Source organism: Mus musculus, chromosome 13 (assembly GCF_000001635.26).
Source record: "Mus musculus strain C57BL/6J chromosome 13, GRCm38.p6 C57BL/6J".
Classification (NCBI taxonomy): Eukaryota; Metazoa; Chordata; class Mammalia; order Rodentia; family Muridae; genus Mus; species Mus musculus.
In genome coordinates this window covers 52,911,220-52,930,319 of record NC_000079.6, presented here as the reverse complement: position 1 = coordinate 52,930,319, position 19,100 = coordinate 52,911,220, and the positions used below count along the sequence as shown (strand labels likewise).

General features: G+C 47.7%; 1 protein-coding gene across 5 annotated transcripts in view; it reads left to right on the top strand.

Moving 5' to 3' along the window:
- Positions 1–615: 615 nt before the first annotated feature.
- Auh (AU RNA binding protein/enoyl-coenzyme A hydratase) overlaps positions 616–19,100 on the top strand; it is a 94,598-nt gene continuing 76,113 nt past the window's right edge. For 3 of the 5 annotated variants that reach the window (XR_003950422.1, XM_017315373.2, XM_006516846.4), the window contains exons 1-4: positions 616–865; positions 11,054–11,121; positions 11,232–11,319; positions 17,259–17,412. Coding sequence is in view for 3 of the 5 variants with exons in the window: in XM_017315373.2 (XP_017170862.1) it covers positions 679–865; positions 11,054–11,121; positions 11,232–11,319; positions 17,259–17,392 (477 nt within the window). In the remaining 2 variants the exon portion in view is untranslated. The remainder of the gene's footprint in view (positions 866–11,053; positions 11,122–11,231; positions 11,320–17,258; positions 17,413–19,100) is intronic. The other 2 variants (XM_030247133.1, NM_016709.2) reach the window with 2 other exon arrangements.

Genomic DNA, 19,100 nt, shown 5'->3' with positions numbered 1-19,100 from the left:
TAAATTTCTCACAGATAGTGCTGGGTCAAAGATGAAAGGGACCACACATTAACTTGGGCCTGGCTATGCATGATTTTGGTTCTCTACTTCAACTTGTGTGAGGCTTCTGTCTAAAGATAAGTTCCTCCTCTGACTGGTCCTAAACTTCCCCATCTTCACCTGGGATTCAGGGAAGAGAGGAGGGAGTCCCCACTGTTTTTTTTTTTTTTTTTTTCTTTTTGAGACAGGGTTTCTCTGTCTCTGTCAGACCAGGCTGGCCTCTGCCTCCCAAGTGCTGGGACTAAAGGTGTGTGCCACCACCGCCAGGTGGGAGTCCCCACTGTTAAAGACCTTGTGGATTTTAACAATCTGATGATACACAGAGGAGGGGAACAAGGGTCTGTCTTTCGAGTATCTTCCTTCCTTCCGGGATGGTCAGTCACAAGCCTACTATGGACCAAGTGCATGGAGGCAAGACCCTCTTGTCCTCTTCATTTAAGCGTTTCCACACTTTAAAGATGCCTCTCCTTCTCTGAGCTGGCAAAACATTAATGCTACCCGGGCGGCCGAGGTAAAGAGTGCCTGGGAGGGGCCAGACAACGAGGGGCGGGGCCAAAGCGACCGACGCCTGTCGTGTGCGTGCGCGGCTCCAAGCGGGGGGCGGAGCCTGGCCGCGGGCGCCCGCTGTAAACATACAACATGGCGGCGGCGGCTCCAGGCGCTCTGGGCGCCTTGAGAACGGTTGGCGTCCGCCTGGTGGCCGCGTGCTGCGCGCGGCTCGGCCCCGCGGCCTGGGCTAGGGGTACCGCCCCGAGGAGGGGCTACAGCTCGGAGGTGAAGACGGAGGATGAGTTGCGCGTGCGGCACCTGGAGGAGGAGAACCGAGGTGAGCTGCAGGCAAGCGCGGGCGAGGCCGCGGAGGTCTGCCCCGGCTGTCACTGCGTCCCCGAGGGTACGGTGGCCTTCCGGGTTCAGCCTGCTCAGTGATGATGCTCGCGCCTGGGGTCTCTCCAGCCAAGGTCAATGCGGAGCGTGTAGTACAGGGCCAGGGTTGCTTCTTGCTGTGTAATAGCTCCCTGCTACCCCAGGCGTCAGTGCGAGAGTTGTAGGAGCTGCAGCGGGGATGCCTTTTTATTACTCGAGAGAAGCTTAAATTAGAAGCATTCTTTTGCACATATTATCTCGGAGAGTTAGTTTTGGGGGGCTGTTGCACTTCACTTAAAGAATTTTGAACGCTTTTTAAATTTTTTGCCTTGCTGAGCTCCGTGGGGGGTAAATAATGAGGCTATTCATCTTGCCCTTGGGCTGATTACAGTGGGAGGAGACAGATATATTAGTGCATGGCAAAGGGTGGAAAGCTATGAAAAGGTAAGATGCAGAGGAATATTGAGTTTCCTTTAGTTGCAGTGTCGGCTTAACTATAGTGATTGAGAAGGTGGAAGAACGTATTGCCCAAGAAGGAAGAGAGGACCACTGAATGCATTTTGACATCCATTTATTGGATGCTGGAATCTGTTAAGAAGTGGAAAATAAGTCAGTATGGCTGTCTTTTTAGAAGCTCTCCTGTGTATTGAAGGTCAGATGACGCTTGCTTCAAGGCTTGTTGAGAACCCCGAAATGCCTGCAGGGTTTATCTCTCACTGTTATAACCTAGGCTGCCCTGGAAGTTAAGATCCCCAGATTTAAGAGTGCTGGGATCACAGGGCTGAACCACAGTGTCTACTCCAAGGCATTCTGTAGGCAACACGAGACTGACAGTTCTGACGCAAAGTTCCCTGTGCTCCACCCATCGAATATATCAAGCAGAATGATAGGCACTCCATGAGGTGGTTGTGGAGATGGGAAGGATACTGTGTATTGAGGGTTGAGCAGCCTCTGCAGGGCGCTCAGAAGTATGCGGAGTCATTTTGTTTCTTGCACGTTCAAGCCTTCTGAGACAGCGGAATGGTCAAAATGATGGAGATATTTATTTGGGAAATGACAGAAGACAAGTATGGTGTGACAGAGTTGTAGGAAGCTAAGCTGGGGCCTTAGAGGCCTGGAATCATTAAAGCCTTGGATGCCAGTCTTTTTGGGTAAGCTTAGTTTTGCTGGCGTTTCAGTTATGTTATATGCTCCGGGGGTGTGTTACTTATGAAGGGGTTGGGAGCGTTGTTAGCTGTATGTATATGCTTTAGTGGGTGTTCGTGTGTGTTTGTACGCACATTCACACAGAACTTCCTGGAAGTCTTTAAGTTGGGATGCGATTGGACTGCAGGGGAAGATACAGCCCTTGGAAGATTATTTAATATTTCGATAAACTGTAATGTTTATCTTGAAGGCAGATATCAGTAATTAGGACATCCTGGCCTAACGACTGACCCAGCATCCTTTTGAGGATTGGCAGAAGTGACGGTGCAGGCTTTGCTTTCTTTTTATGTCTGAGCCAACTTATAAGTAGTGCAGAGGAAGATGCGGGAGCCAGGGTACTGCAGATGGAGTCTCTGAAAGGTGGGTGGTACAGGGACACTGAATCAGATTGTCACTGGTTTAGTTACTAGTGGCTTGCCATGGACAGACAGACAGACAGACAGACAGACAGCAAACAGCATGGCAGGGACTCAGGAGAGTTCAAGCCTTGGCTCCAGAGACAGACAACATTGAGGGAGATCTGAAGAGTGGAATCAGGCCTTATGAAGCAGGAGTTGTGGTCTTTTACAGATGTTTGAGGACGGATAGGTGTAGTTTCTCAGCAGGATCGTCTGTGTGTGTGTGTGTGTGTGTGTGTGTGTGCGCGCGCGCGTCCATCAGTATCTCCTTTGATGTAAACTCACTTCTGGTGAGAAATCTGTTCTCAGCAGGGCGCGTGATGGTCTGTGAGAGGGAAGGGGCTGCTGTGGGTATCGTGGCCTGAGTGGGAGTGGATTTTGACATTACACTATCAATAGTCTCCTGGTGCTTCTGTCAGAGCGATGAGTCCACAATGTGACGCTCTCAGCCTTTCAGGACGGTGAGAACCCTCTGGGGGCAAAGAAGCACCAGGCTTCCTTGGTGAGGTTTAGGCTGGTGACTGGGGTAGGCTCAAAGCTTGCAGCTATTGTCAGGGCTGTGTTTGTGATTTGCAGCCCAGATCCTTGCAGAGAGCCACGTTTTGGGCTTGCAGAGGCCTCTCTTAGCCCTTCCCCCTGGTCTCCTGGCTGCAGCCACCCTGTTCCCATGTGACTCTTCACCTTGGTGAGCTGGGAGTCCTTTGCTTGCAGGTCTTCTCCACCCCTGCCACACACCCCGCAGCTTCACCTAAGCTTGTTCCTCTGCAGTCCTTTCTGTTTGGGTTTCTGCACGCACTTCCCAGACTGGTATCTCCCTACCCCGAGGAACTTGGGCTGTAATGTAACCCATTTTAAAGATGTCTTTGTGAAACTGTTGCGGGTAGTTTCTGGCAGACAGAACAAAGAAGCAAGTGACCAGAGCAGTGGCTCTTAAAGCATGGCCTTCATCCTTCACGATGCAAAGATCCGTCGAGAGATTTCACTGAAACCTTTCATGGCCTTTACTTATGCCAGCTTCATTCAAATGAGGCTGGTAGACATGGCCGGCATCTGCTAGCACACCTTTCTCTATGTACTAAAAAGATATATTTCCATGCAATTTTATGAATATGTGAACTACCTAATAATAAAGTTATAGTGTCTGGGTTCAAGCCGCTGATGTCGGTGCTGGGAACCGAACTCAGGTCCTGAGAACGGCAGGTGCTCTTGACCACCGAACCATCTCTACAGCTTCAGTTTGGAACATTAAAAAAAAAAAAAAAAAAAAAATCAAACTCAAATCCTTTAGTCTTCAATGGGACACTTCATATTCCCCCTCCCAAGACACACCAGAATCATTTTGTTTCCATAAGTTTGTGTGCACTGACTGACATTTCTGCTTCTTCTCTTGTCAGGAAGGGAATTATTTTGCTAATTTCATTTTCCAGCTACTCCTTACAGGTGTGTAGGAATCCACAGGAGTTTTGTCTGTAGGCATTGTATTGTGTGCTTGGATAGCCTCTTTGCTTTGTATACTTCCCATATATGGCATGTCATTTGCACATTGAGTGGCTTTGCTTCTTTCTGAAGGTCTTCATTCCTTTTTTCTTGCTAAGTTACACGGCTGGAGCCTCGTCTGGCTGCTCTTGATCTGTGGAGGAAAGCTTTGTCAGACTTTGCCCACTCAGTCTGATGCTAGTGGTACCTACGTTTGTTTTGCCCTTTATCAGTTGAGTGAGGAATTTATAGAGTGAATTTTTAGCTCATTTTTTTATCTTGTTGAATTTTGCTAAATACTTTTTCTGGGATGATCTTGGCTTTTCTTGCTTTTAGTTTGTTAGTGTGATGAATTATTTTAAATGCCTTTCAGTAATGACCCCCACCTCTATCTCTGGAAGTAAATTCCAACCGGTTGGGATAGTTTTTATGTATTGTTGGAGTTGATATGCTTATATTTTATTTGCATCTATATTTACGAGAAGTACTGGTGTTTAGTTTTCCGTTCCTGTAATCTTTGTCCAGTTCAGTGCTAACCCTGTAGACTTGGGTAGGACATGGTGCTTCTGTTTCTGATTTTCATAGAGACTTGAGAAGTGCTCTTTGATAGAGGCTTTTCAAATTATTCATCTTATAGCAAAACAAAATAAAACAAAACACCATTTTGGGGGACTGGGAGATATAGCTTAGGGTGTGAAGTGCTTACTGTGTGCATGTGAAGCCTGGGTCCGGACCGTCAGAAGCTATCCAAATGCCCGCTGGCATTAGTGGCTGTAGGTTTTGTAATCTCATCGCGTTAAGAGGCGGAGAGAGGGAATCTTAGAGCTGAGCTAGCCAAAGCTGGCTGACTCTTGGTTTAGATGAGAGACATCAGCCTTGGTTCCACAGACAGACACACATATGTTGGTGTATTTGTTTTATTATTTTGTTGGGTTCTTCTACATCTTCCTTCCTTCCAACTTTTAGTCCACCATAATCCCTCCCAACCCCCAACACTAGGTGGGAAAGAAAGCTTAGAGGGGAAGGGGGCATAGATCTCTTTCAGCTAACAAAATCTACTACTTCTTGCTGATTAAAGGCGTTGGGTTCCTTGAGGCAAGTCCAGTTTTCATTGTCAGGATATCCAGCAGCCCAGCAATAGCAAATGCAGGGGTAGCAGCACCCACCTTCTTTGGAGCACTGGCGCCCCTCTTGGGACTCTGGTATTTATTCTCTTTCCAGAATCCTCAGAGTTAGACTGCCTGCAGCAGGCAAAAATCATGGCCCTTTTAGAGTACAAGACAATCATAGTTGGCAGCTGTGGACAGACTGAAGCAGCACATATCCCCCACCTGGGATTAAACCAAAACAATAGAACTGGGTTTTTAAAGAAACCAAAACTCGCACCACATACACACACTCACTCACTAACTAATGCGCACGCATACATGCACGCACATGTTTTTGTTTCGTTGAACTTTCTGGGCTGATTTTTGGTTCCCAGTGTTGTGGATTCTGGTGCCTTTTGCCTCTCTGTTCCTTTGCATTTAGTTTGCTCTCCTTGTTCTTTTAAGATAGTTTTGCTGGCCTGGAATTAAGGTCTTGTTTCAGCCTCCAGAGTGCCCAGGCTACAGGAGTGCACTACTACGTGTATTAAGGTCTTTTCACCCCCAGTGTGTCTGTCCTACTGATGTTCCCTTGAGCTTGAGAAAGCTCCGCTGTGACTGGGTGGAGCTTCTGCAGTCAGTGAGCTGCAGCTGGGCCCGTCTGCTGGTAGAAGTGAGTTTCTGGCTGCAGTGCTGTGAGGCATGGGTTTGTCTCTTCTCTACATAGCTCCGTTGGTTCTTCTTCGGGTGCAAGGGCATTGGAGATGATGATGTCTTAGAGGAGTGGGATCCCTGCACTATGGAAGGCTTTCTTTTGGGAGGCCGTGTCTTGCTCTGAATTCAGCTCCAGCTCCCTGCCAGCATGATTTATCTTAAACAAATGTGTCTTTAGAGCTAGACACCAAGTCTTGCTTATCATCTACTCTGATCATCGTATCTATCTACCTGTCCATCTATCAATTCATCCATCCATCCATCTGTCTGTTATTGGTGCTGGACCAAAGTTCATAAACTCAGGGAGGCTAAGTTCACATAGGTCAAGTGTTCCACCTGCTGAGCCATATCTCCAACCTGGATCTCTAGGTCCTTCAAGCCTGAAGTTACTTCTGAGATCATTGGTTATTTTGTATCACGTTTGTGCCTTCTGTTGTCTTGTTAACCGGTTTCTTCACCCTCAACCCTTGGTCTTCTGTATTTAGGTGTAAGTCTGTATCATTTTGGCCTCAGATAAAACAGAAACAAATTAAATCAAACGATACATAAAAGAACTACTTACCACAACCATGTGGGAGTTACTCTGGGGATGCAGGTGTGGGTCTTTATTGAAATGCATTTAAAGTAATTCACCACAGGGGCAGACTAAGCAAGAAAAACCACAGTTATCCCAACACACTCAGAAAAAGCATCTGACAAAATCCACCACGGGAAAAACTCATTCTAGAAACTGAAGAAAGAGTCCGCCACCTATATAGGGCAAAACGTGGACACCAGCAGCATCAGACTTGAGTGAGTAGGGCCGTGTAGAAAGGCAGGCTTCAGGAACCACAGAGCGGCTGCTCATGAGGTTGCATTATTGTCTAGCATGTTTGTACATTCTGTTGCCGTGTTCAGGGCTCCTTCAGCTCCACCCTCTCGGTGTTCGTGTGTGTCCTTTGCTTTTCCCATGAGGTGGCACCTAGCTATCCTAGCACTTTGGCTCCCTCTGCCCCACCTACTTAAGGCTGCTGCATTCTGGAGGAACCCCCCCAGGTCTTGTCTTTTGCTGTCCCGTTGAAGGTTGCACGTTGATACTGCTTTGATGACCAGAGTGGTTTTTGTCTGTGCCTCGCACGCCTAGAGCCTAACTGCTGTTTCACTGTCATGGCTTGGCTCCTTCCTCCTCAGCCCTTGTTCTGGTTTTGGTCTTTTCTTGGTTTTTGCTGCCTTGCTACTTTTCAGGTGGGTTTAGCAGCGCTGTGTTCAGAATCAGGGTGTGTTGAGTGGATGTGAGGGAACTGTGTACGAGCTTTGGCTTACTGTGTAAGGACAAGTTTAATTTGTTCAGGTCTACTTTTCGGTTTTCAGAATTGTAAGAAGTGTCTGCCAGTGTGAATTGCCCAAATCTTGCTAAAAGTCAGTCATTTAGTTATTCTTCTGGCCTCTCCTTTTTAGCTGTTTCAGAAATGTGATGTCTTCCCCTAAAAGCTTTTAGGAGTGTCTCCTTTCTGCTCCCTTCCTAATGGGCTATTTTTTATGGTATGTTTATTCTGTCTTTTTGGCTGGGTGGTGTTGGCATAATGCCTTTAGTCCTAGCACTTAGAAGGCAGTGGCAGGTGGATCTCAGAGAGTTGAAGGCCAGCCTGGTCTACAGAGTGAGTTCCAGGACAGCCAAGGCTACACAGAGAAACCCTGTCTCCAAAATCAAACAAAACCAAACCAACAAAGAATGTTTTTTATGGTAGTGGTGCTTTTTGTGTGTTTGTTGTTTTGGCTTTAATTGTTTCTCTTTTAAGGAATTGTTAAGTTCTAAGATGCCTGTTAGAAAAGCAGCTACAGGGCTGGAGAGGTGGCTCAGAGGTGAAGAGCCTTTATTGCTGCAGTGAGGACCCAGGTTCTGTCCTCAGCATCCACACAGCGGCTCACAACCTCCAGTTCCAGGGCATCTGATACCCTTTTTTTGTGGCATCCAAGACAACAGGTACCCATGTGCACACATGCCCAGTTTCTTTAGTGTTCACACCTTAGGAATGGGTGATAATTTCTAATGCTGGAAGCAGAGAGGATGGAGTTCTGTGGTTTGATGTTGTTACCAGTGGAGTTATTTTCTAAAATTATCTTTAGATGATTCACTGTTAATGTATCAAATGAAAATGTTGCTGAATTCATTAATTAGCTCTGTAGGTTTTTCATGGGCTCTCTGGGATTTCCTTCACAGGGGACCCTGTCCCCTGTCAGTGGACATAATCTTACTTCTCTCTTTCCCATCTTGAAGTCACCGTGCTCTTTGTCTCTCTCCTGCCACGATGCCTTCCCGAGGCTCTCAGCACCGTGCTGAGTAGCAGTGGGGCCTTATCTTGTTGTTCATCTTTGCTTGAAGACTGTCTTCCTGGAGTTTGATGTCAGCTCGGGTTTGCCCCGGTGTCCTTTGTCACATTGAGCTAAAGTCTTACAGGTTGTGTCTGTTGCTTTCTAATCAGAGGGCCCTGTGCCTGTCAGGATCTTCTCTTCAGTAGTAGAGATGGTCATAGGATTTCGAGCACTTGCTAGTGTTGCTTCTGTCAATGTGGCTCATCGCCTTGATTGGTGGGCGTTGCCTTTGGCTTGTGTGTAAGGTACGTATAAACCTAGTTGGTCTTTGTACTTTTAGATCTTGATATTTGTTAAATGATTCTGTCTGTCTTAGGGCTTCTATTGCAGTGAAGAGACACCATGACCAAGGCAACTCTTAAAAGGCAAACATTTATTTGGGGCTGGCTTATACTTTTAGAGGTTCAGTCTATTATCAACATGTCCGGAAGCATGGCATCCTGCAGGCAGGCAAGGTGCTGGAGAGTTTTACATCTTTTGCACTGGGCAGAGCTTGAGCATAGGCCCTCAAAACCCACCTCCACAGTGACACACACTTCCTCCAACAAGGTCACACCCACTCCAACAAGGCCACACCCACTCATGGTGCCACTTCTCATGAGCCAAGGCTATTCACACTAACACACTGTCAGAGTTTTTGGAAAACTGTGTGAAGGTACATTTTAAGGTCTTTGTCCCACCAGAAGTGTCTCTTACACTGCTAGTTGCTAAAGCCAGAAACCCAGTAGATACTGCTAGCCCTGCCTTCCAGGGTAACCAGCCCTCAATCAGGTTTGCATTCCCACATCTCGAATAAGTCTTGAATCTTTTCAGTTCCCTTGGTTTGTACTGGTGTCAGCCTCCAGATGGGCAGCCCTGCCCCGGGATCACATGAGTATGTGCATTGTGTAGAACCAGTTTCTGTTAGCTGCTACTCCTTGTTCTTAGGCTAAAGAGAACTTTGATCTTGGCCTGCAGCCGTTTTTTGACCTGTGCTGACTTCTTTACTTGGTTGACCGCTTGCTCTTCTCACCCCTCCCATCATGCACTCTCCGTGGCTGCTTTGTGCTTCCTTCTGTGTGTCCTCTGCCCCGAATTCAGTCTCTCTATTATTCATTTTTCATGTATGTCAAAATATCTGTATTGTACAGAGATAATGTAAATAAGGAAGGAGTTGTTTTTGGGCTAGTGGCTTCAGAAGGTTCATTCCTTGGTGGTTTGAGCCCACCATGCATTTCGGCAGAACACCTTACTGGTAGGAATGTACCGTGGAGGAAGCTGTTTCTCCTCCTGGAGGACTGTGAGCTGAGGGAAGGAAGATAGGAAGGGGCCAGGGAAGATATAACCCCACACTCAGTGACCCATTTCCTCCAGCCAGGCCCCCCCCCCCCCCCCGTCTTTGCTACTTTCTCATAATGCCATCACACTAAGACTCTATCGGGGGTGCCTTCATTCCCGTCAGTAATTCATAAACAGGCAGGGGTGGTCACAGCCACCCCTAGAGGTGTCCTTCAGTAGTTCTGGGCATATCTTAATCCAGTCGAGCCTCTTTCCAATGGTTTCCTCTTTCCTACCTGCTCTTCCTTCTGGCTCCTCTCAGCAGTGCCTGGAGGAACCTTTCCTTGACCATCTTCCTTTGCCCCAGGCCATGCCAACCTGACCAGAATCACCAGGTGATTGGTGGGTATTTCAGGTGCCACTGAGCACTGTCGTGTGGGCTCAGCACATCTGGCCCGAGCTGCTAACTTTTCTTGACATGGAAACCGAAGCTTGGATGTAGTGCAGCCACTTAGGTGTGGAGTCAGAGAGCCACCTACACGATAACGGCAAATCCTTAACCTCTGCAGCCTACCTGGGGCCGAATGCTGGCTACCTGTCAGGTTGCTATGGGATCAGTGAGCTAGCATACCCAAGGCTGTAGGCCCTGTTGGACCACAGCCCTCAGTCACTGCAGAAGGCCTTCAAACGGTCACAGCCTCAGGCCCTGCAAGCTTGTCTCCACCCCGAGGGGCATCTGGACTCTGGACGTGTGCATCTTGCTTTGATTTAAGTCAGGAACAGATAAGGCCCACACCCAGTGCTGGAGAGGGCATTTCTGACTCCCAGTGGACGTGTGTGCTTAGGGGGAAGGTCGAGTGCAGGTGGATAGACCCGCAGAGCTAAGAGTTAAGGCCACTGAATTTGGGTATTTTGCAAATAAGGGATTTTACATAAGTGGTGAATCCTGTGCTCGGACCTGCTGCAGCTGGGGTGGCCAGCTTGGTTTAGATGAGTGTTCAACAAGACAGGGAGTGAGCAGGGAGAGCCCGGGTCTCAGGGGAAAGAAAATGAATTTCATTTTATTTGGGCCGAGTCCTCATTGCCTGTAGATCTGACTAGAAGTGTTGATGGGCAGAGGTCAGGAGGAAGCCTGGCATAGAAGTACTAAGACTGGTTCATCAGCAAGGAGCAAGGAGCTACCTGCAGCTGCAACAGCGCCAGAAAGCAGGACAGAGGCCTGCATGCACCCAGGCCCTGCTGAGCTGAGCCAGGAGCCAGGGGCAGGTGGGAGAGTGGCTGTCACCAGAAGGACAATGGTGAATGAAGGCGGATCTGCCCGGCTCTCCTGCGGGCTCCCTGGTCTTCTCAGAGATTCAAACCTGGAAAACATTGCAGAGGCCTTTGAACTGAAGGACCCATGACGCTGGCATTCTCCCCTTAAAGTGCAGCGAGAATATTAAGCACCAGTTTAACCTGATAAGTCCTTAGCTACCATATTAAAGAAATAGAAGTACTAGCTTTGAAAAGGAAGCTATAACTGAAAATAAAGTCCCGTCTTTGCCTTGGCTAGGAGGGCAGATCAGCTAGGTGCCATGTCCGTCATTCATCCCCACTCTGCAGTCTGCCTTCTGAGCGCCCCACTAACCCAAGCCTGTGTCCTTCTTCTCCCTCCCTAACCAGGCATTGTGGTGCTCGGGATTAACAGAGCTTATGGGAAAAATGCACTCAGTAAAAATCTCCTCAAGATGGTGAGTGGAAGACTACGCTGTTTGCTTCTAATATTAACACATATTGTTGGTATGATTTTAAAAATGATTTTTCCCCTTTTTTCTTCCCTCTCCCCCCTATCTTGGTTTAGTTATCAAAAGCGGTGGATGCATTAAAGTCAGATAAGAAAGTTCGGACCATTATCATCAGAAGTGAAGTCCCTGGGATATTCTGTGCTGGTAGGTAAAATAATCTCCTGTTGTCTTAAGATTTACTTTCTTCACGTGTGTGTGTGTGTGTGTGTGTGTGTGTGTGTGTGTATGTGTGTGTGTGTATGTGTGTGTCTGCGTGCCGTACGCGTGGGTACCTGTGCCGGTGAGGTGAGCAGGGATGACTGTATCGCTTGGGGATGGAGCCACAGGCATTTGATGGAAGCTGAACTCAGGTCCTTTGGAAGAGCTGCAGGAGAGCTTTCTTCCTGTCACCCTGTGAGCTGGTCCCATGCTTCCTTTGCAGTGCCCCATTCTCCCTTCAGATCTTCTGTGGTTCCATCCCTCTTTGTTTCCTCTTCACAGTTTCATAAGAAAGGAATATTCTTAATCTGTTAGCATTGGAAAGACACTTACAGCGTGTGGATTGTTTCAGAAAACAAAATGCTTGGGACCGTTAAGATAATTATTTGAGGTAAATGAACAGGACCTGGTGAAACTCTAGCGGGGGGAGAAACCAGGTCTCAGGCCACTGTGTTCCCTGTGCCTTTGATTGCTTAGCACCATCTGCCTCATCATGGACTCTTAGGTGCAGGCCTGAGCTCTGAAGGATGGTGTGTGAGTGCCTCTCACACCCTGTGAGTGTGCCCATAAGTGTGCAGTGAGTGTGCCCGTGGGCCGCAGTGGTTTTCACACTAGTGGCATGTTTTCCCAGCATTAAAGATTGTTCTCTTGGGATTGACTTGTTAGGACTCCTGAGCCACGGAGGGGAAGGAATCTGTTTCCCCCGGTAAACAACCTAGGCGATCGATCACTACTGATACGCGGGTAATGAAACGGATTCCCCTAATCATTCAAGGGAACCCCCTCTAGTGTTTTCATGATGGCACAGGTGTCTCTTTACTAACAAGGGTCTGCTCTGCCTGGGCCAGCCTGAGACCACGGGTGTTGACAGTTCTTTTGGAGGCATAGTGACCATGGCTCCTGCCCCTCATGTTCCCCATCCTTACAAGCCTGGCTTCACCCCAAACCCCAGTAGAAGTTTATGGGATTTAGGCACATTCAGTGCAGATGAGTTACATTTTGGCTCTGGTAAGGTTTTACTGCTTCCGTAAAATGTAGCATACCTAAAAAGGTAACATTTTACTGGGTGTGTAATTGAAGAAGGTGGCTACTGCCCTGGCATGTGGGGGGTGGTATTCCCAGTACAGACTTCTGTTCTCTGTCTGCCCAGGCAGGTTGAAGGGATGGTTTAACAAAGCACAACCCTGGGTTTGGCCCTTGGTTCTAGGATCTTTCCCTGTGATTCCCCCCTTCCCCAGAACTCCAGTCTGTGTGGGTGCTGACCGTTGTCTTACACAGCTGCATAGTGTTTGCATCCAATTCTCTCATCTTCCCAGGTACTTTAGGTGGTCTCTGGATCACTTGCATTGCCTGGTAACAATGTTAATGGCTGTGAAAACCATGGCTGCATGGCATTTAGGCAGTGTATACGTGAATTGCCACAGGTATTTCTGTTTTCTTGCTCACTTGAATCGAGGTTTTGAAATTGTGAATGCAGGAGGCTTACAGTGCTCAGAACGCTGTAGCTCCCTGGTTTCTAAGAACTCACACCCAAAATGTTAGGATCCTTTGTGACTTTCAGGACCAGCTACAGACAGTCTGGGATGGAGGGCTATCAGGGACTGCCTCTGAGAACGGTGGGGGTGGGGGTGGGGGTGGGGGTGGGGAGCTGTTTTATCAGAGATTTCGATGTTCCTGAGGCAGAGCACTTCAGGTGAGCGGGCCATCCATCGGTACTGTCTGCCAGTCCTGGCTGGCCTCCTGACTAGCCAACCTTGTCCTTTGTCCTGCATCTCTGTGTGTGATGCTGTTGGGATGAGACTTGAGTGTTTTGGTACAGTCTGCTGTTTCTGTTACAGGCTATGCAAGCCTAGTGCCATGTGCTAGTTGTTACACTCAAGTCAGCCTGGTTAGCACAAGTTAGTCTAGTATCTGCTCTGTGTGCGTGAACACTTTTGCATAGCCAGGGTATTTGTTCACATTTTAATTCATAAGCGGTTTTTGCTTTGTTTTTCCTTTTGTATTCTGTCAAGTACTCAGTGTTTGTACTATAGACAGTTTGGGGGGCAGTTTGTTTATTGTCCTAATCCACAGCCTTTCTCCAAAGGGCATCTTTTTCATAAATGTATTTGAGATAGGCCAGAAGCTCTGCTAGTGTTTGTGTGAAATACAGTTCTGTGTCATAAAGGAAACTCAATTAAGAGGGTACGTAAGCTAATCACAGCCTGTAATGTAAAGTCTTAATTTCGGCCAGGCTGTGGTTGTTAGTTATGCAACACTTTGTGTTCTGGAGTACTGGAGGCGGCAGAGCCTCACAGCTCGGCTCCCATCTGCAAATCCTTGGGGGGTTCTCTGTGCCCCAGAGGCACTGTCTTCCCTCCATGTTCCCCAAAGGTTGTCTTTGTACATCCGTGTTCTACTGATAGCTTGTTCATTTCTGATAACTTGAAGCCTCTGGGGTGGGCTTGCCTCAGGTCTCTGGAGCAGGGGAAGCTGTCTTTGAAAAATCCTGTTTTGTGGTCTCAGAACACAAATCGCAATGGGACTCAGCGTGTGTATTTGCCCCAGCTGGACAGTGCATTCGTTCATAGTGTGTTCTTAGGGGCTGTTGGCTTGGATGACTCTGAGCATCTCAGACCATGCTCCTGTTTACCGACAGTGTTTCTAGCTGTAGTCATCTGTTTATTTTCCCTTCCTTTTCTCCTAAAATATCATGAAAACAGGCAGTTACTACCTGGGTCAGGAAAAGGATTCATTCCTACATAGCATTGGAGCTTAGACCGGGAGGCCTGACTTCCCATTTAAATCTCACGGTAGAATTGAAACTCTATTTTACTTACATTTTAAATCAAAATGTAAACAATAGATTCTGGATCAAAATATTGGAAAAAGTGTACAAAGAGAAGGCTTTCCTCACCCTACATTCCTCTAATAAAGACACTTTATCACGTCTAATTACTAAATACTATTGTATCACTCTACCAAGCACACAGACGTGCAAGAGGATTGACGCGTCAATTAGAATGTTAAGTGGGCACTTAGGGTGAAGGCGGCGCTGAGACGTGGGGTGCTAGCAGCAGAGAGGGGGTGCACGTTGATGTCCCTCCTAGCATCACTCCAGCCCTGTGGACTGTTTACAAGTCAGACCTTGGGTTGGGCATACAGTTTATCCTGAAACTTCTGAAATGGTGATCTCCTTTGCAGAAGCTAACTGGATAGTGCATAGGGTGCCTAAGTGTACTTTCTGAAGTGATAGCTATGGTGGTGACTCAGCTCCTGGGTTAGTCTAAAACCACTGAAGGAAAAGGCTAAGACCAAAACACGGACTTACAGAGTCCGTTATGTAGAGGCCTGTGCGGCGAAGTGCTCCTGTGCTGCAGATGCAGCCCAGGCCCTTTCCCATGTTCAGCAGGGGCCGTACCCCATGTACCCCAGTGTTGTAATGTCAAACCCTCAGGCTTTTGTTTTGTTTTGTTTTTTAACCTTGACTTTTATCCTAAGATCTCAAAGGAGCAACCTCCCTTTCCCCACCCCCACCCCCCAACTGTGTGCTTATTGCCTCAGTGGCTTTGCAGACCAGGATGCATAGTGCGTGGTTCCTTGTAGGTTAAAGCTTCTGGACTCACGGTTGGCCCCTTTGGAATATTGCAGGGGACATTGTGTGCGTGCGTGTGTGTGTGTGTGTGTGTGTGTGTGTGTGTGTGTGTGTATGTGTGGGGGGCGTTATCAGCCCTACATAGCTTTGTCCCCTATGCTTGATAGGAATTGTGTATTTGATTTAAGGTTCACCTCTTTACATATGTATTCGTCCTCTAAAATCTGTTATTTCCCGATGCTTAGGATCTGTTTAGTTTTAGTAATGTCACCTTCGATGGAATGATGGAAAAGCCCTTTAGGTCAGGCTGCTCGGCGTGTAGAAGCTGCCAGCAGCTGGTCCCTGTGGTCAGCTGTTATCTTTGCGTCTCTGTTCTAACACCACGCAGTAAATACGTGGTGGTGTTTTTACCGTAACGTTCTAAAATGAAAACTTAACCAAGCCTCGCTTTTGCCTCATTGCAGTTTCTGGACAAATGACACCCAGTTCTTAGCAGCCGTTGCTCTGCGCAGAGTCTAAATTGAGTGTTTCACTGAATTATGCCAGTGTGGGTTTTTTCCCCCAAAAAGTAAAGGTCGTTTCGCTTCTGCTTTTGAATTCTAGTAAATTGTGTTATGACTAAGGCCTCCTCACTAAAACCGTCAGCACGCGTTGTTAAATGGTGTGTGTTCAGATGTCATGACGGGAATTGAGTGTGGGAGCCTCTGACTAATGAAGAAATCTATTTAAGAGATTGCTTCAGAGCCTCGGGGTTTCGCTCTGATGTGTTATACAAGTCAGTTCTGTAGGAGTGAAGGGGCACAGGGCTATTTTGCTCTTTTGTGTTGCATGCATTGGTTTACATAAAACACTGCTAACTATTTCATTGAGGATATGAACTACTTGGAATGACATTTACCACTTTTAAGTGCATAATTGATGTTTTAACAGATGTTTAAGCCTTGGTATACAGACTGTCCATTTGTATAAATCTTTTTTTTTTCTTACAGTGAAGAACCCTTAAAACCAAAAAAAAAAAAAAAAAAAAAAAAAAAAAGGCTACTTTGTCTCCTCAGACAAAGGTGTTTGGAACCTTGCAGGATAGATTGTAGGTCTTTTGTGTCTGGCCTGTTTGATCTACCATAATGCTTTGCTGTTTGGCCGTGAATTTCCGTGGTTCCATTTTCCTGTGGAGCTGCTGGTTTTCTGCTGAGCACGTGATAGTTTGGTTTTGTGCGGACCACACTTGCATCAGCACCGTTCAGTCACTGTAAGGAAACAACTGAGGTGATGGACTCTGACCGAGGAAAGGCTAATTCATCTGGGTTCAGAGGTGTGGAGGCTCCAGTTCTATGTTTGGTGGCCCCTTGGTCAGGACTATGGTGGCTAAGTGCATCAGGGCTGGGATGACTTGGGACATCTTAGAGGGAAGGTTCACCCTGAAACTATGGTGGTTTCTGAGACGTTCACAGACAAGTCTTTGTGGGCGTGTGTTTTTATTCTCTTGGGTGGGTGAGTGCTCAGGAGTGGAGTTACTAGGTCTTCTACAACCGAGCCAGCCACACACAAGTTCTTAGTTAGATGCCGCAAGACCTCCAAACTAAGAGGCCAAGAGAGAGAATGTGTGTTTGTGTGTGTGTCTATGTGTGCATAGAGAGTGTGAGTGTGTTTATGTGTGCATGAGAGTGTATGTGTGTTTATGTATGCATAGAGAGTGTGTGTGTTTACATGTGTATGAGAGTGTGTGTGTGTGTGTATGAGAGTATGTGTGTTTATGTGTGCATGAGAGAATGTGGGGGTGTGGGGGTGAGAGAGAGAGTGAGTGCGTGAGAGAGAGCGAGAGCGAGAGAGCACAGAGAGAGGAGTGTGCCCTGGTGCTGTGATGCATCCTGCCGCTCATGGCATTATGACTCTAGTCTGCATTTCTCTAATGAGTCTAAACGTCTTGTCCTGTGCCCGTTTGTCACAGTGTCTATGTAGATATATTGTCTCCATTTATGTCCTGCCCTGTTCCAGCCCCCCACCCCCCACTGCCACCTCTTCCCCCTTTCATTCATGGTCTCCTCCTGTCCCGCTTTCTTTGCCTGTTCTCATTCACCCTCTCAGGCATGGTTTCTCTGTGTAGCTCAGGCTAACCTTGAACTTGTGATTCCCTTGCCTCAGCTTCTCAGAGTGCTTGGATTGTAGGTGTGTGTCACCATCCTTGGCTTCCATATTTTTATTGAGTGTCCCCTTACTGAGTAGAGGTCCCTGTCTCTGTTTGAAACAGTGCTCTGCTCTTCTCTGGCATGCTCTGCCACTCAGCCACGTAACTGTTCTTTTTTTGTTGCAGTTTCTTTTCAGCTGAAGGCTGACATCCAGCTTTGTTTCCAATTTGCACCTTTTTGGTGGCCGCTCCAGAGTCACAGCTCACAGAAGCCAGAAGTGACTCCTGACTCCCGGTGCTCTCCTCAGATCTGGGCCTAGGGTGGATCCGCAGTTAAGTTGTGTGTATCTAGTGACGTAGGGTTGAATTGTTAGGGGACAATAAAACACACACAGTCTCTGCTTCGGTTCCCAGTGTGGCGCTCATGAGCACATGGACGCCGTGCCTCACGTTTGCCTGAGAGGTGACCTCCATAGGTCTCTGAATGGATTAGAGGGCCTGACTGGTACCCTAGTCTGCATCTCATAGCAAGTGGATAGGGGCCAGAGGCTGAGTTTAACCATTAAACTATTAAAGGGCCCTCAAGAGATTTCTTCCCTTGGGGCCCAGACATGCTGTCAGGGTAGTGATGGATCTGTGTGTGTCCGTCCCCCCTCCCCCTCTGTGGCCTCTGCTGGCACGTTTCTGAGGCTTGCCTCCACAGTGGTAGAACTGCACATTGCCTGAGTTCCTTGAGTTGTTTTTAGTGAGTGAGTTTGGGCAGGGCTTTGAGGGAAACCCCACATTTATATCATGGTTGGTCAGAAGTATGAATTGTTCTTAGGATTTGTCTTATGATTGACTTTTTTGTTTGTTTGTGTTTTTTTTTTTTTTTTTTTTTTGAGACAGGGTTTCTCTGTGTAGTCCTGACTGTCCTGGAACTCACTCTGTAGACCAGGCTGGCCTCAAACTCAGAAATCCGCCTGCCTCTGCCTCCCAAGTGCTGGGATTAAAGGTGTGCGCCAATTGATTTTTGAGGGGAGGACAGTCTCTGCTAGACAGCCTGTGTGACTTCAGGAGCTCCCCCTGACAGAGTTCAATTGAGTTTTTGGATACTGGCCTGGCCAGCGAGCTAGAGAACTGGTGTGGGTCCCTCTGAGACAGCCGTGCTGACAGTCCACGTGATAGATAGGGTGTAGAGCCCACGGAAGGGCAGGCCTGTGAGGGGCAATCTTGTTTGGTTAAATTGAGGTGTGAAGGCCCACCCTAAAGGAGCGGTCAGCGCCAGCCATCATTCTCTGCTTCCAGCTGTCCGAAGCTTCCCCCAGGACTTCCCTGCCTTACAGAGTGTGCCCTCAAATGAATCACACCAACCTTTCTTCCTCGAGGCATTTTATCATGGCTACAGGAAACAAAGCCAAGTTGCCCCCTGCATCTGCTGTAGGATTTAGAAGCTAGAAAGTCACTTACCATGGAAAAGTGAGGTTGCTTAGGGCAGGGCAGGTGGGAGTGTGACTGAGGGTGCAGAGCCTCCCCTGACTTCTTTGGGCCTGTCACTGTCCTGAGAATGGCCAGGGGTTCTTATCAGAGAGTCCTGGTGCTTAGAGGAGCCCATGGAGGTCTTCCTGTGTAGTGTTGGGGGTTAAGTCCTTGCCCATTGGGGATTGAGCACCCATTCTCCGACCATCATCCCTGCCCACCCAGTGGAGTAGGGTGGGGCTGAAAGTTCTTACCTTCTAATCCTAGCTTTACTCCCTAGTGACCAGTCCAGTGCTGAAGCCGCGCCCTGACCCAGGAGAGTCACGTGACCCACATAACCTCTAGCTTGTTTGGGAAGGGCTGCTTTGAATAACAAAAGGTACTCCAGAGTTCAAAGCTTGGGACTCAGTACCAGAAACCTGGAGTCTAAGCCAGGCACAGCTTTCACTATGCCATAGGCTGTTATTTCTCTTTATTTGACTTATTTGTTGCATATGCATATTGAATTTTTCTAGCAGCCATTTGTTGAAATGACTTTCCTCCCATCGAGTTATTGAGGGACTTTACTAA